This window comes from Physeter macrocephalus, chromosome 17 (assembly GCF_002837175.3).
Source record: "Physeter macrocephalus isolate SW-GA chromosome 17, ASM283717v5, whole genome shotgun sequence".
Classification (NCBI taxonomy): Eukaryota; Metazoa; Chordata; class Mammalia; order Artiodactyla; family Physeteridae; genus Physeter; species Physeter macrocephalus.
This window is the reverse complement of record NC_041230.1, coordinates 19798499-19817460: the sequence shown is the minus strand read 5'-3', so window position 1 is coordinate 19817460 and position 18962 is coordinate 19798499. Positions and strand designations below refer to the sequence as shown.

Sequence of the window (18962 nt, the reverse complement as noted above, 5' to 3'; positions counted from 1 at the left end):
CAGCCGCTCCGCGGCACGTGGGATCTTCCCGGACCGGGGCGCGAACCCGCGTCCCCTGCATCGGCGGGCGGACTCCCAACCACTGCGCCACCAGGGAAGCCCTAATTCTTTTTAATGTTTGTTTCTCCCAAATCTGACAGTGAGCTTCACGAGCACCGAAACTCCAGCTGCCTTGTTCACCAGTGTCCCTCAGGGCCTAGAGCAGTGCCTGGTACACAGCGTGGGCTCAGAGAGGAGCTTGACGAGGGCATTATCTCCCGGCTCCCACCTCCCCCAGGTGTGTCTAGGTTTCACCTCAATTCTACTTAAGATCCAGGACACAACCTGAGAACTGGATTACTCATCAAACAAAAAATAAATGAAGCCCCAGTAAGAAATAATTTTGAAGGGCATGATAAAAACACGTCCAGGTGAGCCCTAAGACCTTGTGTACACATTTTATTATCTCTCCGTGGGCCAGGGTAGCCCTGGGCATACTGACATTTTTTCCATTTCCTTTATTTTTGTGGGCAGGTGCTCAGGCTGCCCAAGCCTTAGTTGACAGAGCACCATCCCCCATTGTCCCAGTCTTGGCCAGGACATGGCCCCTCCCCCCACGATGGGCAGGAACAGGTAGTGACCTCCAGGGCGGGGCTTCTCTACACCTGACAAGGGGCATAAATGCCAACCTTCCTGCAAGCCCGGGAGGTGGGTACAAAGCATCTCCTAATTCAAGGATGAGGAAAGAGGCTCAGAGAGCATCTACCTCACCTGCCCTCCTGAGCTCCTCAGACAGAACTCAGTGCAGGTTCCCAAAACCCCAAAGGCCAACAGTCCTGACTTACATGGACATGGCCTCCTAATGCCATGCTCCCAGCCCTGGCTGACACAGAAAAAACTTGTCGATGAGGCTTGATGCATGGAACAAGATCCCCTCCCCGTTCCCCAGACATTGACATCAGATATGCAAGAGCAAACCCCCTCCCTCCACCTCTGGGTGGCAGTTCCTGGAGTCTCAGGCCCACTGCCATGGGTCTTCGAGAAGCGCCTTTGTCCTCTGGGCTGGGCAGAGGGTGCAGGAGGAAAGAAGCCTGGAGGCCAGGCCTCTGGGCTGGCCTCTGCCAGCTTGTGGTTTAGTCCTTGCCACACAAGGTGCTGGCCCACACCCCAACCAGGCTGGCGGGCAGGGAAGCAAATGGAAGCTGGCCCCTTCCTGAGAGGGACACTGTGAAGGACACAAACTTGGACAGAGGGCTGGTAGGGTGACCACAGCCAGGAACGTAAGCACAGGGCTCTCCATAAAGGGACAGAGCAGAAAAGGGGGAGGGGAAAGGCAGGGAGGTGACAGAGATGCCAACTGTGGCTGATCCCCTGCTGAACAAGCCACAAGAATCCCTGTCCCATGTTTTGAAACATTCAGGCACAAGTCCTAAAAAAGCCCTAAGGACAACGATTTTCCTCAGGACAAAGGAAGCTGGATTCCCTATGTAGGCACTGGGCAAAGGAATGAAGCAAAAATAAACAGGAAAAAGAACATGAGATGAGAACAAAGAGCCAGAGGCCCAGAGGCTGGAAATCCATCTCAGCAGGGAAGGGAGAGAAGATCATTTTCACATCTACAGGGCCTTCCTCCATGGAGCCCTCTGGAGCTGGGGGCCGAGGCTGGGCCTGGGCTCCCGGCACAAAGGAGCACAGTCCGGTGACGGGAACGTAACACACAAGTTGGGGGGGGTGGACGGCACCTTCAGAGCGAGGAAGCCACCAAAAGGGGCCACAGGCACCTCACGGCGTGGCCACAGGGAAGTGAGAAGCCGGGCCAGCGGGGCATGTGCCTCCCCATGGCCTCCAGCTTCGGAGGCTGCCTCGGGCTCAGCCTTCTGCTCTGCGGGTGGGCTCAGCATCAAAGCCAGCTCCCAGTGTAAACCCCATATCCAGCCAAATGCAGGCTCTTGCGCCTGAAGTGCCCCAATCCACCAAAAGATGGCATTGCCCCATTAGCTCAGCAAACAAGAGGCTGACAGAGCACGGACAAGAAGAACATTGTCATTTACTCTGCACGTCAGCCACCCCACACATCCACACACTCACTCAACGTATAACCCTCCATTCTGGGCCGAGGCCCAGGCCCACGCTGAGAACACACGTTCTTTTCATGCCCGCTGGGACCTGGCAAGTCGGGGCCTCACCCAGGCTGTTCCCGCCACAAGCCTGTAGGATCCGCCGGGCTCGTTTCTTAGCATCTTCTGGGAAGCTGGGGCTGTCCAACAGGTTTGGATAGGTACAGAGTGCCATCACCTGGAGGAACAGAGGCATGGGCTGGGCTCCCAGCACCTCCCACCCCGGAGGGGCACAAAGGACTCCGGGCAGGCGATGGTGTGAGATGACAACTCTGAGGGACAGTGCCCTCACAGGCCTCTCCACGAGGGCCCCGGCCTGTGGGGGCCTGGGGACAGGCGGGGAGGAGGACAGTGGACGCTCTGCAGCGGAAGGTGAGAGGCAAGGTCCATGATGACCTGGGCCTGGGCGGAGGGTGGACCACCACCCTCCGAGGAGCCAGGGCACAGAAGGAGGCTGCTTACTCTGCCCCACCACCTCCATAAAGGACAGCAGCTCACATACCCAAGGCCACAAGAACCAGGGGTTCCAGAGCAGGGGGCTGAGGCTGAGGAGGCAGGTGCACCCCAGATGACAGGATTGCACAGACCTCTGCCTACAGCCTGAACACCCCCCATCACCCCTTTTCCTGGCCAGAACTGACAACTGAGCTTTTTCATCTCTGTAACAGAGAAAATCACCCTAACCTCACAAATTAAAAGGATTAAGCAAGGAAATGTTTGCAAAAGTGCTGGCAAATCCCCGCTCACCAGGCAAGTCTAAGCTGGAAGCTTAAGAGCGGTGCCAGGAGCACTGAGGCAGGCTGTGGCTCACGGCTGGGGGACTTTGGGCGGGTGCAGGCTTCTTGGAGCCCGGCTTTTCTTCAAAAAGATTTGTGCAATAGGCAGTGACCCAGCCTGCCCTCCTCCCTGGGGTGCTTGTGAAGGCTGGAGGAGGCCAGCACCAAGTGGGAGAGGCCGGGCCTGCCACAGCCAGTGGCAGGGCTGGATCCGGGAGTGTGCCAGCCAGCCAGAAAAGGCTGAGGCAACAGGAGACGCCCCAGGCACGTGTGGGGAACCTCTGCAGATGGAAGCCACTTTGGGCCTCTCCTCTCCTAAGCTGTGTGCTTCCAGAACGAGCTTCCAGGACAACCAGGATGCTCTGACCTCCTCCCACTCCACTTCCCTGGCAGAGCCACTCTGTCTGGTCTGATCCGCTTCCTCACCACGGGCCCAGCTTGGGGCCTCTGACATTCATGGGCAGCTGGCACGCCGCTGAGGTCTGCAACAGTGGCCACAGGAGTCCATGCAGTGGACGTTCCTGAGGTCGTTGCCAGCCTTGGTTCTTCTCCCCCATACCCTGTGTGAATTCCCTGAGGGGCTGCAGGCTGAGGCCCCGGGGCCCCCAACAACCCTCCACCCAGGGTGCAGGGCAGGATCGCCCCTCCTGTGTGCCAGTCCCTGCAGCAGGAAATACAGGCAGGAAAAGAAGACCAGGGCATTCAGCACTCAGCTTTCCTGCCTACCCCAGCCTGCCAAGCTTAACCACACAAGGACCAAATTTTGCCCCATTCCTTCTCCAGGGAAAAGCTTTCCCTGTAGCTGGTCTCCAACCTCTGTCTAGCAGGCCCTGGAGTACTCTCCCACCTTATCTTTTCCCCTCTAGCTCACCAATCCCACAGTTTTGGCCCATGCAGCATCCTTGCAGTTGGGACTCAAACTGAAACACTGAAATGTGCCTCTTGAGGGCCTTCACACTCTTCACCTCATGGAGTCCCCCAGCAGTCCTCCGAGGCAGTATCTGGTGATCTCCACTTGCCCAAAGCCACCCAGCTGGTAAGCAGCAAAGCCAACACTCAAACCTGGGGATTCTCACTTGGGAAGCCATACCTGGACCCCCACGCACCACCTCCCAGCCCACTGGGCCTCTACCTCTCCCATCTACTCTCTGATGCCCTCACCAACCCAGCTCCGAACTCAGCATCCAGGACCATGCGCCTGGGAGCCTTGTATACTAGAGCATCCTCAAAATGGGTTTAGGAATTTTAGACAGCTTTGGAAGGGGAGCAGACTGAGGGAGAGAACCAGTGGGGACATCAGACTCTGGAGGGGGCTGCTACTTCAATGGCACCTCCCTGTGGGATTCTGGTGTCTGCTGTGTCCTGAGGGAGCTGGACAGGCAAGGAGGCAGAGGTAATGTAATGGGCCTGGCTGGCTGGTTCCCTGCTGTCCCAGTGGCCTCTGTTCCTGAGGGCCAGCTCACCTGTCGGAGGAAGGTGATTGGCTGCTGGCCCATGGCTTGGGCATCCCCGATGTTGGCACGGATGACCTCAGTGAATGGTTTTTTGATACCCTGAGTAGAGAGAAAGCAACAGGTGGTTACTTAGTGACTCTGAGACACTGGATTCCAGAGGCCAAGCAATGCTCAATAGGATATTAATAAGCAGCCCTATTCTGAGCCTTGCCAGGTGTCAGGCACAGTGCCCTTGATATGCTTGGTCCCATCTGACCTTCACAACCACCCCTATGAGGAAGGGTCAGTATCGGGTTGGCCAAAAAATTGGTTTCGGTTTTTCATATGATGTTATGGAAAAATCCAAATCTACTTTTTGGCCAACCCATATTAATCCCCTTTTACAGATTAGGAAATTAAGGCTTCAAAAGGTTACCCACTTTCTGAAAAGGCTAGAAGAGCTTTCCTGGGCTGCCAGAGCACACTGAGGCAGCTGCAAGTCCATGTTGACCCTGGGGCAAATGTGGTGGGAGGGAGGGAGGGGTCAGCAGCAGAAAATATCAGGGAGAGAATCCCACAACTGCCGGCTCCCTCCCCCCAAGCGCAGCTCCACCTCCACCCCTAAGTGAATGACTGGGGCACTGCAGCCACCCTCCCCTCCAGAAGACACTGATCAGCAGGGACCTCTTGGGGGTCATTCTCTTGCAACCCTGTCTTTGCAGGATGAAGAATGTGGGCTGATTTTCATATTGAAAAAAAAAAAAGGGTCAGGGATGAAAAGACTGGCTGAAGAGCAAAACTGAGGCCACTGGCTGAGCAATGCGTTTAGCACAGAACAGAGATGGCAGAGAGAGGAGGAACTCGGGAACCCTGGCAACAATGTCACTGGGGAGGTGACTGCAGGACACCCCGGCTGCTGCTAAGGAGAAAATGCGTTTTGGATGGAGAACTGTGGGGATCTGGAAATGTGGGAACTCCACGCAGCTCACTGATAAATCCAGAATTAGCCACTGTAAGAGTTAGAATCAACAGCAGGTTCAAGGACCTCCCAGGGCAGCTGAAAGGATTATCTGAGACAAACAGTATGAAAGCACTTGGCAGAGTACAAACATCATCATCTTACAAAGCTGGACCAGGAACAAGGTCGCAAGGGTCATGGTGGAGGAAGAAGGCGGTGGGGCAAGGGGTGGCAGTACCGAGGGGGGGCCTGGGTGGAATGCCTGGCCACTTTCCCATCTCCAGCTGCCCTTTCCCCAAAGGCACCCTAAATACAAATTTTAAAGGTACAATTCTATGGTTTTGACACTTGCCTTCTCCATTTCACACAATGTGTGCATAAAAGCAACTTTAGAAAACTTTCCCTTTTTTAACTCAGTAATATACCCCTTAAGTAAAGACCAGTGGGCTTAAGGGATGAAAGCAGCTGCTGAACAGGTCTTCCTGACCCTCACCTGCCACTCCTAAGCCCCTCCCATACAGAAATTCTCCAGCTGATTCGGGAGCCGGGAGCCGGGAGCCAGGAGGCATGGGGCGCTGAGGAGGGCACCCCAGAAACAGCGCTGGACCGTCATAAACAGGGCTTGATAAGTCTCCAAAAGCTATGTTTGGTGGCGGGTAGCGGGGAGAAAGGCCTTCTAATTCCCTCCTGCCCCTTTTACCAAGTTCTTCAGGGCTGGCCAATATGAAAAGATGTCTCAGGGGGCCAAGGAAGGGGGAGAGCACCACCCACTGCCCAGGGCTGGGCTGGGGTGAGGGCAGGCACCCTGGAGACAGGCTGCGGGACACGTGGCCTCAGGGCTCGTCCCACAGGTGGAGCAATCCAGGCCACTGTGCGCAAAGGGGCAGACCTGACCCACCCCTTGGCACTGGCCTGGGCTCCTGGCACGGGACGCTCTGTCAGCCTGACTCAATTGCCACGGTCCCCCAGGCCTGGCCAGCTGAACTCAGGTGATTTCCATGGTGTGGGCACAGTCCATTCTTCGGCAGGGAGTAAATCTGTCACAGTCGAGGGCCAGGAACTACAACACACAGCTGCGGGCCCTCGGCCAGCCCAATGCAGGGAGAGAATAATGCCTGGAACAGATCCCTGGATGTTCCTTTCCTGTGCCCTCCCCATGCACTGCTCAACCAATCTGGGGCCTGCCAACAAGCAGCCTAGGAGCATAGAGCATATTCTTTCTCGGGTCTGGGTACCTATGGTCTCCAGACACTTCACTATGATGGATGAGCTGCAGGGTGGGAAACTGGCTCCTCTGAATGGGCAGGGGACCAGCCTGCCCAGCCAAGGGCCACCATACAAAGGAGACTCCTGTATCTAGGCACTTGAGATCTACATGGGTTGGGAAATACCAAGGAGTCAGGGGCAGACTCCTGCCCACAGTGACTCATCCAGGCCTGCACGCACACCCAATGGCAACCTCACCTCAGCCCCGCCCTCGGGAGCCTGCCAGGTCAGCACATAGCTTTCTAGTTCCAATTCCTAGCATCCTAGAGCCCACCTGTTTAACTCACCTGCACACATCCTGCCCAGAGCTGCCTCCCTGTGGGGCACTGAGATGAGAGCCAACACAGGGGGGCTCTCTTCCCACAATTCAGCTCAAGGAGGGCTCAAGGAGCAGGCCCCCAGGCTCTGGGGATGGCATATTTCAGAGGGTGTTAGCAGGGAGAAAGAAAAAGGAGTTAGCATTGTCCTTCCAAGCTCACAGGCCCAGCATTAGGAAAATGGACAATTCTAACAGGCACAAGGCAGTTTCCTCGAGGTAGGGGTGGCTCCTGTCATTTCATGTGACATGCGAGCGGGAAGGTTTGGTAGGATGGTTAGTCCCCAGAGAGCCTCCCTCACTCAACAAACACTTATGAATCATGCCCTGTGACAGAAGTGGGCAACACAGGAGAGGCCACCACCTTCAGAGCCCAGGCTGATGAAGAAGTGGACTCAGAGAAGGGAGAGAGGGCACAGCTGGCTCCAGGCCAGGAAGGCCACGTGAAAAGACCCCAGGGCCATGAGCAGGACTGGGCAGGCAGGAAGTCCAACAGAGAGCTCCAGACCCAGACGGAAGCCCCAGAGACAAACCCAACTAGTCCCCAGGGTCCCTGAAAACAGGTGCATTGCACAGCTGAGGAAACCGAGGCTCAGCACAGGGTCTGGCCCCGACCATTATGACAAGCAAAGCTGGAAGAAACCGAGCCAAACCTATACAGGCCTGTGATTAAGAGATGAGGTGGGAGCTCCAAGGGCTGAGTTTCCTAACCATGGAAGCAGGGAAGGCTGGACGTAGGTTCCTGAAGTCTAGGGGCCTGTGGGAGGGTCAACCGGAGAAGCGGAGGTTTGCAGGGATGAAAACTGAATGAGCTCCAAACAGGATAATTCAAGATAGCAAGGCTAAGGCCCAGGCAGGAGAGCAAACCCCGCAGAGCACATTCCTAGACCCTGAGTCTCAAGAGGAAGGCAAGGAAAGACTGACCGTTGGCACTCTCCCCAAGCAACTCTCATTATCTTGAAAACGAAGACTCTTAAGAGTTCTGACTGGGGAATTCCCTGGCGGTCCAGTGGTTAGGGACTCCACACTTTCACTGCTGAGGGCATAAGTTCAATCCCTGGTCGGGGAACTAATAAGATCCCACAAGCCATTTAGTGCGGGCCAAAAAAAAAAAGAGTTCTGACTGGCTTCTAGCTGTTCAAAGCATCATCACTAAACATCTCCAGCTAGTGTTTAGGAGAAATAAATTGGGCTCATTTTGCAGAGGAATAACTGAGGCCAAGGTGCTCTGAATGACTTGTCTGAGGCCCATAGCACATAAAGGCAAAGCCCAGGATGCAGGTCCTTGGTGACTTGGGCAGGGTGGGTGGGTGGAGGGTTCATCCAAATGGAAGCCTACACTACAAATTTCTTTACTTTAAGATAGCATCTAAGCTCTAAAGAAAATGACCGATGAGATTTCACCTCTTGTGCTTGGCACATCCAGAGTTTCCAGACTTAGTTCTTAGCTAACAATAAGGAGGTGCTACAGCATTCTCCACTTTCACCTGTGTTTAGATGCAGCACACACTGATGTTAACAGCATTCAGTTTTTCCCTTCATAAATGTTTTGCCCTGACTCTGTGTACTTTTACAAACAGAAGCCTTCCTGTCTCCACTTATGCCAACCTCCTCCCTTCTCCCAATAAAACAAGGGAAAAAGAAGTAGGTTGAGGAGGAACAGACAGATCTTTTCAAAACTCCTACTAATGGCAGCTTATTTTTAAATGCTGCTCCCAATGAACACCAGGATCTGAAAAGCTGATAGGTTCTCCCACTTAGAGCTGCTGTCAGGGAGAAACAGGGCCTCCCTGAGAGCACACAGCCCAGGCTGGAGGAGAATGGCCCCTTTCACACACCCACTTAGTCAAGTGCCCCTCCTCCTTCAGGCTCTCCTGAATATTCTTCTCTACTCCTACCACCAAGCAAGATAGACACTTGCCTGGCAAGCCACCCCACAGTCAAAAACCAGAGCCACATTGACATATATACACTACTAAATGTAAAATAGATAGCTAGTGGGAAGCAGCCGCATAGCACAGGGAGATCAGCTCAGTGTTTTGTGACCACCTAGAGGGGTGGGATAGGGAGGGTGGGAGGGAGATGCAAGAGGGAGGGGTTGTGGGGATATATGTATGCATATAGTTGATTCACTCTGTTATACAGCAGAAACTAACACACCATTGTAAAGCAAGTATACTCCAATAAAGATGGTAAAAAAAACCAAAAAACAAAAAACAGAGCCACGTGTCCAGCCAATCAGTCGGTACTATTTACAGAGCACCTGGTGAAATGATTCCATAAGGCAGCTTAAAGGCCTTCAGATGGACAAAGAGTCACAAAAGTCAGGACCTGGGGAAAAACCCTGGGCCCACCAGACCTACCTTTTATAGACTAGGGAAACCAAAGCCCAGCGAGGATCGAAGATTCACCCCAAGTCACCCAACTCCCTACAAATCCCATCTCTAACCAATTCGAACCCTTTAAAATAACATCAGTCCAGTTGTGATCATTAGAGTTCAAAACGGAGGTAGAGAAACTGAAGCTGTGCACAGCTAAGGCAAGCCAAGCCAAGCCAAGCCAAAAAAAAAAAAAAAAAAAAAAAAGACTGGGAAAATATGGCTCTCTCAGAAGGGGCACTGTTTAAGCTAGCAAAATGGAGAGGCTGTTTCTAGAGAATGAAAGCTTTAAGCAAGGCTATGCTGGATTGGCTGGGGCTATTATCTCCAGCACCAAGAATCAGGCAACTGAGATTCGACCAACTGAGAACAGAATAAGAAGGGATGAATTTGAACGAAAGCACCGGAGAATGTAGGTGGACAGAAAGAATGTCTCAACTTACTCAGGGGTAGGACATGGCAGTGGGGCCATCTGTCCTAGAAATCACAGGGTGTTTCCAGCCCAAATGACCAAGAAATTTCTCCACCTCAATGATGGAGCCATACCCTGTTGGAACACCATCCTGGCTCCCCACTGCACACCAAACTTTGCACCATAAAGTACTGAGCCCAGCACACAAGACTCCAGTCCCCCTTTTCCATCTTATTCATCTACCATATCTCTCTGCCAGACAGTGCTCTCCAAATGGCACCAATTCCCTTCCCCAAATGCCCAGAACTTCCCAACCTTCTGTCTTTGCTCACAGCCCTCCTTCCACCTGGAATGCTCTCACATTTTCTGTGCCTGCTAAAAAAATCCCACCAATCCTTAAAGAATTGGAGGAAGAGAAGCTCAGGCCCAGAGGACAATATGGCAATCAGATCCCTGAAGGCAAAGACAGTGTCCCCTTCGGCCTTAATCATCCTTGTACTTCATGGAGCCCACATGCAAGCTGCTATTTAACAAAAGGCAGAGATAATCCCTGGAACCCCTACCAGTTCTGGAACCAGAAAAATCAGTTGTAAAGTGATAAACCGGAAACAATTTAATCTCAGCCTTAACAGGGAGACTGTTGTCTTAAGGAGGGCCAGCTAGAGTCTGCCAGATATCAACAAGGAGCAGAGAAGCAAAAACCCGTTTTCTCTGCCTGTGGCCCACCTTCGGGACAGGGAGGCACAGAAACCAAGCCAGCCTTCTGTGGGCCAAGCTTTAAACTTAGCCCTGCAAGGAGTCAGAGGGAGACACTGGACTCTGACTTGTCCAACTCACTGTTTTGAGTCAGCAGAACTGAGTGTCCCAACAAGGTTTCAGCAAGCCATGAGCTCATCAAACCCCCAAAGTCCCCGCGTTAATGTAACGGTCCCACCACGGCTTCCTCCCATGCATTCAAGGAATATTAAGTGGCCAATTCACCCCCCAAGACATCCAGTTCTGGTGCCTGTGAGAGTGAGATCAAGGAACCCTCCCCCCTTCTGGGTTAGAACTATCTTAGGCAAGCAGCTGGGTGACTATTTCATCAGTTCTTACAAATCTTAGGAGTGTTTACTTTTTTTTACATTACCCTCTTGACTCCGCCTCCTGAATTCCACCTGGGTTAGAACTCTGGTATCTTACAGGGGCATCTCTTACACCCACCCCAACCACCCTGGTTGCAGGGAGGCAGAAATCACTACTGGGTGTGTGGTCACTTTACACGCAGCTATGAACTCAGGTTAAGGTCCCAGCCAGCCGGCCACCAGGAGGAAGAACGTCCCAGGGCCACCCTACCAAGGCCCAAAAGGCCCAAGCCTCTGCTACCCACTGGGAGAACAAGATATGGCTGTCAGTCAGGGTTCCAAAGGGGGCCTAAGGGAAGGAATTGTGCAGGACACTCCTCAACAACTCCACTTTGGTCAGGGAATCATTACTGGCAGAATGACCCAAAAGGTCTCAGACAGAGAGAAAAAGCTTCGGGAGCAAACCCAAGTCTCCTCAGAGCCTCCCTCCCTCCCCTGGTACCTAATGTGATCTCTGAAATTCTGGTTTCTTTCTTTACTGCCTGTTGTTGTCCTCACCCCCACCCCACCCCGCCATGGATCTTGGTTCCACGCGGGTAGGACGGCCACATAGCAGGCAGTGCCTGGCACTAAGGGCGGCTCAATTATAACTGATGAATTCAATTCAACAAGTGAACCGTATCTGAGGGCCTTTCTTTGTGCCAGGTGCCAGGCACTGGCGGGTGAAGGGATGGGGGGAGGGCATTCTCTCGTTTTAGCCAAGGTGGGCCGAATGAAAGAGCTGGCCACGCGGGTGGGAGGAAGTCCAGCGGGCGAACCCCAGCAGGGGACAGCTGCTACTCTTCCCCCCCACCAGTGCCCCCTAGCCTCCCAGGGCCCTCCCGCCCCACGGACCCTGGAACCAGCGCTCACCCTCTGCAGCTCGAGCTCGATCTCGCCGGCCTTGAGCACGATGGGTCCCCGCACCGCGTACTCCACCGCCTTCACCTGCGGATTCATGGACTCGAGCGTAAGGATGCGGTCGCGCCGGCTCCGCTCGGGCCGCACCTTGAGCACCGCCGAGGCCTCGGCGGCCGCGCTGCTCTGACCACGGCCCCAGGGGCCGAGGGTCCGGGGGTAGCAGCCCCGCCGGACCAGCGCCGCCGCCCGCTGCATCGCGCGCCCGCCCAGAGAAACCTTGGGACAAAAAGGGAAAGAGAACAAACACGTCACGCACAGCCCAAGTGGGGCACGCCGACACCCGTCCCCAAGCCCAGCCAAGGGCTCTTGCAGCTAGTGGTGCCAGCCTGGCTTCTGGGACGGGTGCCCATCCCCCGTCGACTCGGACCCTGCACCTCGCCGCTGCAGAGCCAAAGCACCGCACGACACGGTTTTGCAAAGTCTGCTCCCAATGCATGCATGCAACGTGCCTGTCGCCACCTGGCCACCCCCTCTTCTAGTCCGGCTAGAGCGCGCGCCTGGAGCTGCTCCTCGGCTCGGGCGTCCGCAGCCGCATCCCAGCTCCCGCACCACACGGCCCCTGCGCTCGCACACCCACAGCCGGCGAGTCCGCCCGGGCCTGCCCGCTGGCTCCTGGGCCTTGTAGTTCCCTAGTCTGTTTTCAGAGCAGGTGTGGAGAGCTGGCCGAACTACAAGTCCCATAGTGCCCCGCGCTGGCCTGATCGGGGGCCGGGCAGGAGGCGGGAGCGGTGGTCTGGCTCTGCTGTAGGCAGGGCGGGCTCTTTTGTCTGGCAAAGGGGATGCGGTGCCGGGACGGGTCCTGGCGGGGTCTGTCCTTCTCAAACTTCTGCGATTTTAGAGCTATTTGCAGCTTCTGCCTGGAAGCGCATCCTGCATCCCCCCCTACATCCCTTCCCCCAGCACCTGCAAGGACACAAGCTGAGAGATGGTGCAGTCCTCGCCCCAGGTTTCATCATCCAGGGCCCGACGGTGGCAGTGGCCGCTCTATGGGGCTTAGGAGTTTTGGACTTGATTGCCATTCTTACCCCTCTCAGCGTCAGTTTCCTTGTCGTCAAAACGGAGATCAGCTCACAGCCTCTAAGGAATGTCGTGAAAATTAAAGGACCAAGCAGTTGGTATATACCAGGTGGTTAGGCTTCCTGACAACTCCATTTGAAACGCTACCACACCTCCGTTACCTGTGTTAATTTCCTTTCTACCTCCATTAACCATGAAAGCTCCAGAAGGCAGGGGCAGCGTTTTTCTTGTTCATAGTCACAACACCTCTGAGTGTTCGCAGCACATAGTAAGCACCCAGTAAACGTTTGCTGAAGAATGAATGCTCAGCGCATGGTAACTATTATTTTGGCAGAGGTACCTGCAGGAAAAGGCATCCTGGCTTACCCAGAGTGAGTGCAGGGCAAGAGTAGGAATGGAAGACAACTGTTCTGAGACAACAAAATCGACAGAGAGGATGTGGGAGAAGTCACTTCCTGTCTCTGGGCCTCAGATTCTCTATCTGCAAAATAAGTTGGATTAAATGACCTCTGAGGTCCCTCCTGGGCTTGGAAATTCTGTGTCTAGGTGTTTTCAGGCAGATAAACAGTCCAGAGCTCCCTCACCCCAACAAATACACACACATTAGATTCGTGAAAGTGGGGGGCAGGAGGAACTTAAAAAACACAGCAGTGTAAGGGAGAAGGTACTAGAAAATCTGGGTTTGAATATAGGTGCATATAGCCACTTACCACTTGGCTGACTTTGAACATGTTACTTAGCCTTTGTAAGCCTAGTTTCCCCATCTGTGAAATGGGGTAACACACCTACCTAGTGGGACTGTGGGGAAAGTTCAGTGAGGTAACTGTAAAAGTCAAGAGTTTGGAACCTAGTGCTGTGGATCACTCTTGTTCATCCTTATCAAGGGAATGCCATATACTTTGATTAAATAAATTGATTACCAATGAAGGGGAAAGGGGGATGGGGAGAGCAACAGAAACCAAAGATCGTGCTGAGAATTCCTATGTTAGCAAACTGTCTTGGCCTGCCGAGGTCCCTGGAAAGTTATTTGGGTTTCTCATCACTGGTTCCACCCCCAGCACCTGTGTCTGCACTAGCTCCTTCCTAGCCTCTGTCTCAATGGCTAGGTATTCAGTCTCCAGGTAAAAGATTCTCCCCTGGGAAGCTTAGCTTCTCTAAGGACTCCACTGCCTTTAATGTCATATTCTTACTCACTCTGCCCACTTGGGGAGCCACACACCCACATGCTCCTCTCCACCTCCAAAACACGCTTAACCTTGACCTGCGTATGCATTTGCTGTAAACACAGTCCCTTCCTGCTGTCTCCACCCCTGATCAGAAGGGACAGTGGGCTGGGAGGCAGGGCAGGCTTAGGTGAGCACAAATCCATCTGCGCAACTGAGAAAAACAACACCCAGCACATAGCCCATCTACGCCCAGCACATAGCCCATCTACATGGGCTCCCACGTCACCATTGTAGAAAACTAGTGTCCCAAATATGTCCTTTGCCAACCTGTCATGATTGCATGAGAAGAAAGCTCCCTTACTTTCCTGTGAACCACACTTCACAATTTGCAAAGCACTTTCTTGCCTATCACAGAGTTCGAACCTGATAGACATCAATGAAAGAGAAAGGGCAGACATTATCCCTATTTTACAGTTGAAGCTCAGAGAGATTAAGTGACTTGTTACTTAATCTTTTCAGGTGGCACAGTTAAGTGTAGAGCAGGAAGTGTGATTCCTAACCCAGTGCTGCAGCCCATACACGCAGAGACCAGGCTTGTGTAGCTCTCTGGGTTTGGAAATTGGAGCTGCCCATTGCAATGCACGGAGCCCTTAAAAGGCTTTTGGGTGGTAGTCGTGGTGATGATGATGGTGGTGGTAATAGTGTGAACTCTGCCTTTATTTTGCCTCTAGACCAGGTCAAGGTAGAGCAGGAGGCAGGCTCCTAAATATTAAAGATAAAACCTGATTGAAATAATCATAAATGCCCTCCCTGTGAGCTAGCTGAGAGATCCAAATACACAGCAAGCTCTTGATGACACACACAGTTGCAAAAGTCATATGTGTGCAAGACATGGTACCAATCTTTATTTCTTTCCTCAGTAGGTTTTTACTGGGCACCTACCAGGTGCCAGGTGCTGGCTGAACTCTGGGTCTATAATGAGTCTCACAGACCTTCCTTGCCTACACAGAACATATAGTTTCTTATGGAAGGCAGACATTGATTGCACACACAAACATGATTACAAACTACAACTGCTGAGGAGTTTTATGAGCACTTATAGCCCAAAGGTCTGAGCAAAGCTTTCCCAGAGGAAGTGGCCTGCAAGCTGGAGCTGCCCCGCAGCCTGGCTGGATGATGAGGGATAGCAGTACTGGCAGGTGTGGTGGACACAGAGATGTGCCCTCTCACCTGTCAAGGGAGAACTTGCCTTTAACTAAGGGGTGCGGTCAGCAGACAGCCTTGCACAGCACCTGCACAGAACCGCCTTGTGAGATCACCATCACACCCGAACTGGAGAAGCCTGTGGGACATGCTGGAGCAGTGTTTGCTCCAGGCCTTCCCCAGGAGGTTGGCCAAAGCTTTGTCAGACTTGCATCATGTTTTTTCTTTCTCTGCCTGATCCTGCTTCCTCCTACTTCCTCTTACTGGCGTGGATTCCTAATATCCATCTTGTACCTCACAGTCCATCTCAGTGTCAGTGGTGAGGTGGACAGCATCCCAGGCCAGGGATCGCTGAAGGCCGAGAGGTCTGAAGACCTCCAAGAAGGCTAGGGTGATTGCAGGTCAGACAGTGAGGGAGGGGCAGGGCTGAAAGACAGGGGTCAGAGGTGAGCAGTGGTAGGACAGGCAGGCCAGGTCCTGAATGTAAGAATTTTGGTTTTCATCCTAAGAACAATTAGAAGCCCCTGGAAGGCCTAAAAAATTAGGGAGTGACATGATCATATTTATGTTTAAAATTCTGCTGTATGGAGGATGAATTGGAGGGGGGCAATAGAGGGTGCAGGAGGATGAACCGTGGCACAAATAAGGTCCAGGGTTGGCCTGGACTAGGGTGTGGGGTGATGGGAAATGGACAGGCTCTTCTGCATCCCTAGAACCTGGAATGATACCTGGCACACAGAGGTTCTCAGTAAATTTTTGTTGAATGAATGAGGAAGTCAATTCTGCAAGGTCCATGCTCTCAAGGTGTTTGCAGTCCAGTAGGAGATGGGCAGCACGTGAGTGCTGAATAGAGACATTTCACAGAAGCAGTATTTGCAGTTCAGTATTGCATTGATAACATTTCAAAACAGATGCAGACACGTTGTGGTCTTAGCAGCTGACTCAACAAAATCCAGGTATTGGAGAACAGGGAGAGGGAAGAGTAAAGGAGCGAAAGAGAAAGAACAGTTGTATAAGCTTCAGAAGCAAATACAACCTCCTTTATTCAGTGTGTCTGTTGTTCCACATTCCTTGATTTCTTGCTCCCTGGTCTTGCCAGGAGATGAGGACTCTTTGACTTTACTTCTTCCATGGAGGACATTTGGGAAAGATTTCAGAAACAGTCCAAGGGGCTAATATAAAGAGAATCCTTAGCAGCAAACTCAATGACCTCAGCTATTCAGTGCCCAAAACAGACAAAATATTAAGCAATGGCTCAAATCAATACTTCCAACTGGTTTACCCTCTGAGTTTTCCCAGATATTTTCTTCATGAAGCCACAGAATCTTTCACCTAGAGAAGATTGCAAAATAGTTTTGGGACTTAGGAACTTAAGAGAAAAAAATATTTATGCAATACCATAAGCCCTTGTCATTTGTTGTTCTCATTTACTCCTTTAGTTTTTGGAGTTTTGGATTCTAATTCTTTTAATTTTTATTATTATTTTTTTGTGGGGAAGGAAAATGCAGCATTTACTGTAAAGGTGCCAATACAAGGAGGATGGGTCACTAGTGCTCTAAAAACCCTGAACTCCTGGATTCTAGTTCTTAAAGAAAGGGAATCTGTTTCCTATTTTATGCCTGGGGAAACAGGCCCAGATTATCTGTGATTTAGGTTTAGCATCAGGGTGGCCTGGCCCAAAGCTTTCCCTTTTTTTGCTAATCAATTAAGTCATTTTGAAATTTATTTATTTATTTATTTATTTTTGGCTGTGTTGGGTCTTCGTTTCTGTGCGAGGGCTTTCTCCAGTTGCGGCGAGCGGGGGCCACTCTTCATCGCAGTGCACGGGCCTCTCACTGTCGCTGCCTCTCTTGTTGCGGAGCACAAGCTCCAGACGCGCAGGCTCAGTAGTTGTGGTTCACGGGCCTAGTTGCTCCGTGGCATGTGGGATCTTCCCAGACCAGGGCTCGAACCCGTGTCCCCTGCATTGGCAGGCAGATTCTCAACCTCTGTGCCAACAGGGAAGCCCCCAAAGCTTTCTTTATTAGTAATAATATTATAGCTAGTAGTTATTAAGCATTTTTAATGTGTCAGATACTGTGCTTAGCGCTTTACTGCATCATTTCATACAAGCCTCAGAGCAGCCCTAACATATTTACTACTGTGATCCCTATTACACAGATAGCAAAACTGATGTTAGAAGAGATTGGGCTGCTTGTCAAGATCACACAGCTAATAAGTAGCAGAGCTGAGACCTGAACTTAGGATCTCAAAGGTTAAAGGCTCAGTCCCATAAGACTGCCCCCACTTGTGACACTAGCCACAAATGGAGTCCCCAAGATACCTGCCCTTGTGCCCAGACAACTACAAACTCAAGGGATCCCACAACCCCTTGCTGAGATTCAGTAATTCTCTAGGATGACTCACAGAACTCAGGGAAGGTCTATACTTATTATAACAATTTTATTATAAAGAATATAACTCAGGAGCATCCAATTGGAAGAGATGCATAGGGCAGGTATGGGGAGGGGAGCAGTGGCATGAGAAGTGGAGGAGGGCATACCATCGTCCCAGCACATGGGTGTGCTTGTTACCTTACCAAACTTGAGTCCACTTGCTGATGCACCGCAAAGCCAATCTACTGACACCAGGCTGTGGGAAGGAAAGTACAGCATTTACTGTAGGGCATCAAAGCAAAGGAGTGGGGAGACAAGCCTCAGACCCATTCCTACTTGATCTTTTTTTTTTTTTTTTTTTTTTTTTTCCTACTTGATCTTTGAGTTCAGGGTTTTTTTAAAGGGGAAGAAAAAAGAGGCTGGGATTAATCATCATCGTCTTGTGACATTTCTTGATCATAGTTTCGGGAGTCAGGATGTCTCTGGTCAGGTGGTCCATGGCCTGGGGGACTCATCCTGCCCTGGAGAAACAACCTGAGTTCGTTAATGATGAGCTCTACAACCGATTTTTGTACAGTAACAATGTTATCTTAATGATGTTACCTACAACAGCAATTTTAGTCATCTGACTCTGGTTGATTAGTGTTCAGTTAGCACAGAATTGAGGTCAGAGGGAAGAAAAGGATTAATGTTTTGGATAGAGAGATTAATCATAAACTCGGTAAGGGATCTCGGTTTTATGGGGACTTGGTTTCACGTTCACCAACCCATGAGCTCCCCAAGGCTCCCTGTTCAAGAGTTTTTAATCAAGGCTTCATTACATAGGCATGATTGATTACATCATTGACCACTGGTGATTGAACTTAACCTCTAGACTCACTCACCTCTCTGGAGTTTGGGAGGTGGGGCTGACATTTCCAACCCTCTAATCAAGTGCATGGCCAACTCCTCTCTTGAAAATATCTAAGGGCTCACTTTGAGCCACCCCTGTTAGCGAAAAACTCCGATTCCCAGTTGTCCCATATACACAGCAGCTTTTAAGTGTTTTAATTTCCCTAAGTGTCTCACCCTGCTTTTTAAAAGGATCTAGGTGGTATATTGTATTCCTCAATCAGTAATCTTCTGCCCCAGGCGTATGTGGGTCTGTATTCCCCCTGTGGCTTTCATGAGCCATGCCCACTGCTGCCCACAGGTTTTCCCAGCCTGAGATCTGAGCTGTGCCATGTTTGGCCAGCTGAGCTCCAAGTTAGGCGACACAGGGACCAATCAGACAGCTCCCACACAGGTTAAAATGTTGAAAATTAGGTCCATTCTGCCTTCTCTGGTTCACGGAGGAAAACTGGGGACTGGATCGCCACTTCCCCTAAACCACTGTGTGCCACGCTGAGGAGAGTGTGGGGCAGGGGCAATTAAAAACACCATAAGGGCTTCCCTGGTGGCGCAGTGGTTGAGAGTCCGCCTGCCGATGCAGGGGACACGGGTTTGTGCCCCGGTCCGGGAAGATCCCACATGCCGCGGAGCGGCTGGGCCCGTGAGCCATGG

The 18962-nt window shown here is 52.0% G+C and overlaps 1 protein-coding gene and 1 long non-coding RNA gene across 6 annotated transcripts in view; both read right to left on the bottom strand.

The window, feature by feature from the left end:
• GPT2 (glutamic--pyruvic transaminase 2) overlaps positions 1–12240 on the bottom strand; it is a 34732-nt gene extending 22492 nt beyond the window's left edge. For 2 of the 5 annotated variants that reach the window (XM_055079092.1, XM_055079094.1), the window contains exons 1-3: positions 12109–12239; positions 11612–11875; positions 4336–4425 (exon numbers count right to left, since the gene is read on the bottom strand). In XM_055079092.1, coding sequence (XP_054935067.1) covers positions 4336–4425; positions 11612–11854 — 333 coding nt within the window. In that variant the 5' untranslated portion in view covers positions 11855–11875; positions 12109–12239. Of the gene's footprint in view, positions 1–2165; positions 2275–4335; positions 4426–11611; positions 11876–11915; positions 11935–12108 lie in introns of those variants that run through there. The other 3 variants (XM_055079093.1, XM_028477896.2, XM_055079095.1) reach the window with 3 other exon arrangements.
• A 4559-nt stretch (positions 12241–16799) lies between these two features.
• LOC129391430 (uncharacterized) overlaps positions 16800–18962 on the bottom strand; it is a 4181-nt gene continuing 2018 nt past the window's right edge. The window contains exons 2-3 of the long non-coding RNA XR_008615550.1: positions 17624–17676; positions 16800–17006 (exon numbers count right to left, since the gene is read on the bottom strand). This is a non-coding gene — a long non-coding RNA (uncharacterized lncRNA). The remainder of the gene's footprint in view (positions 17007–17623; positions 17677–18962) is intronic.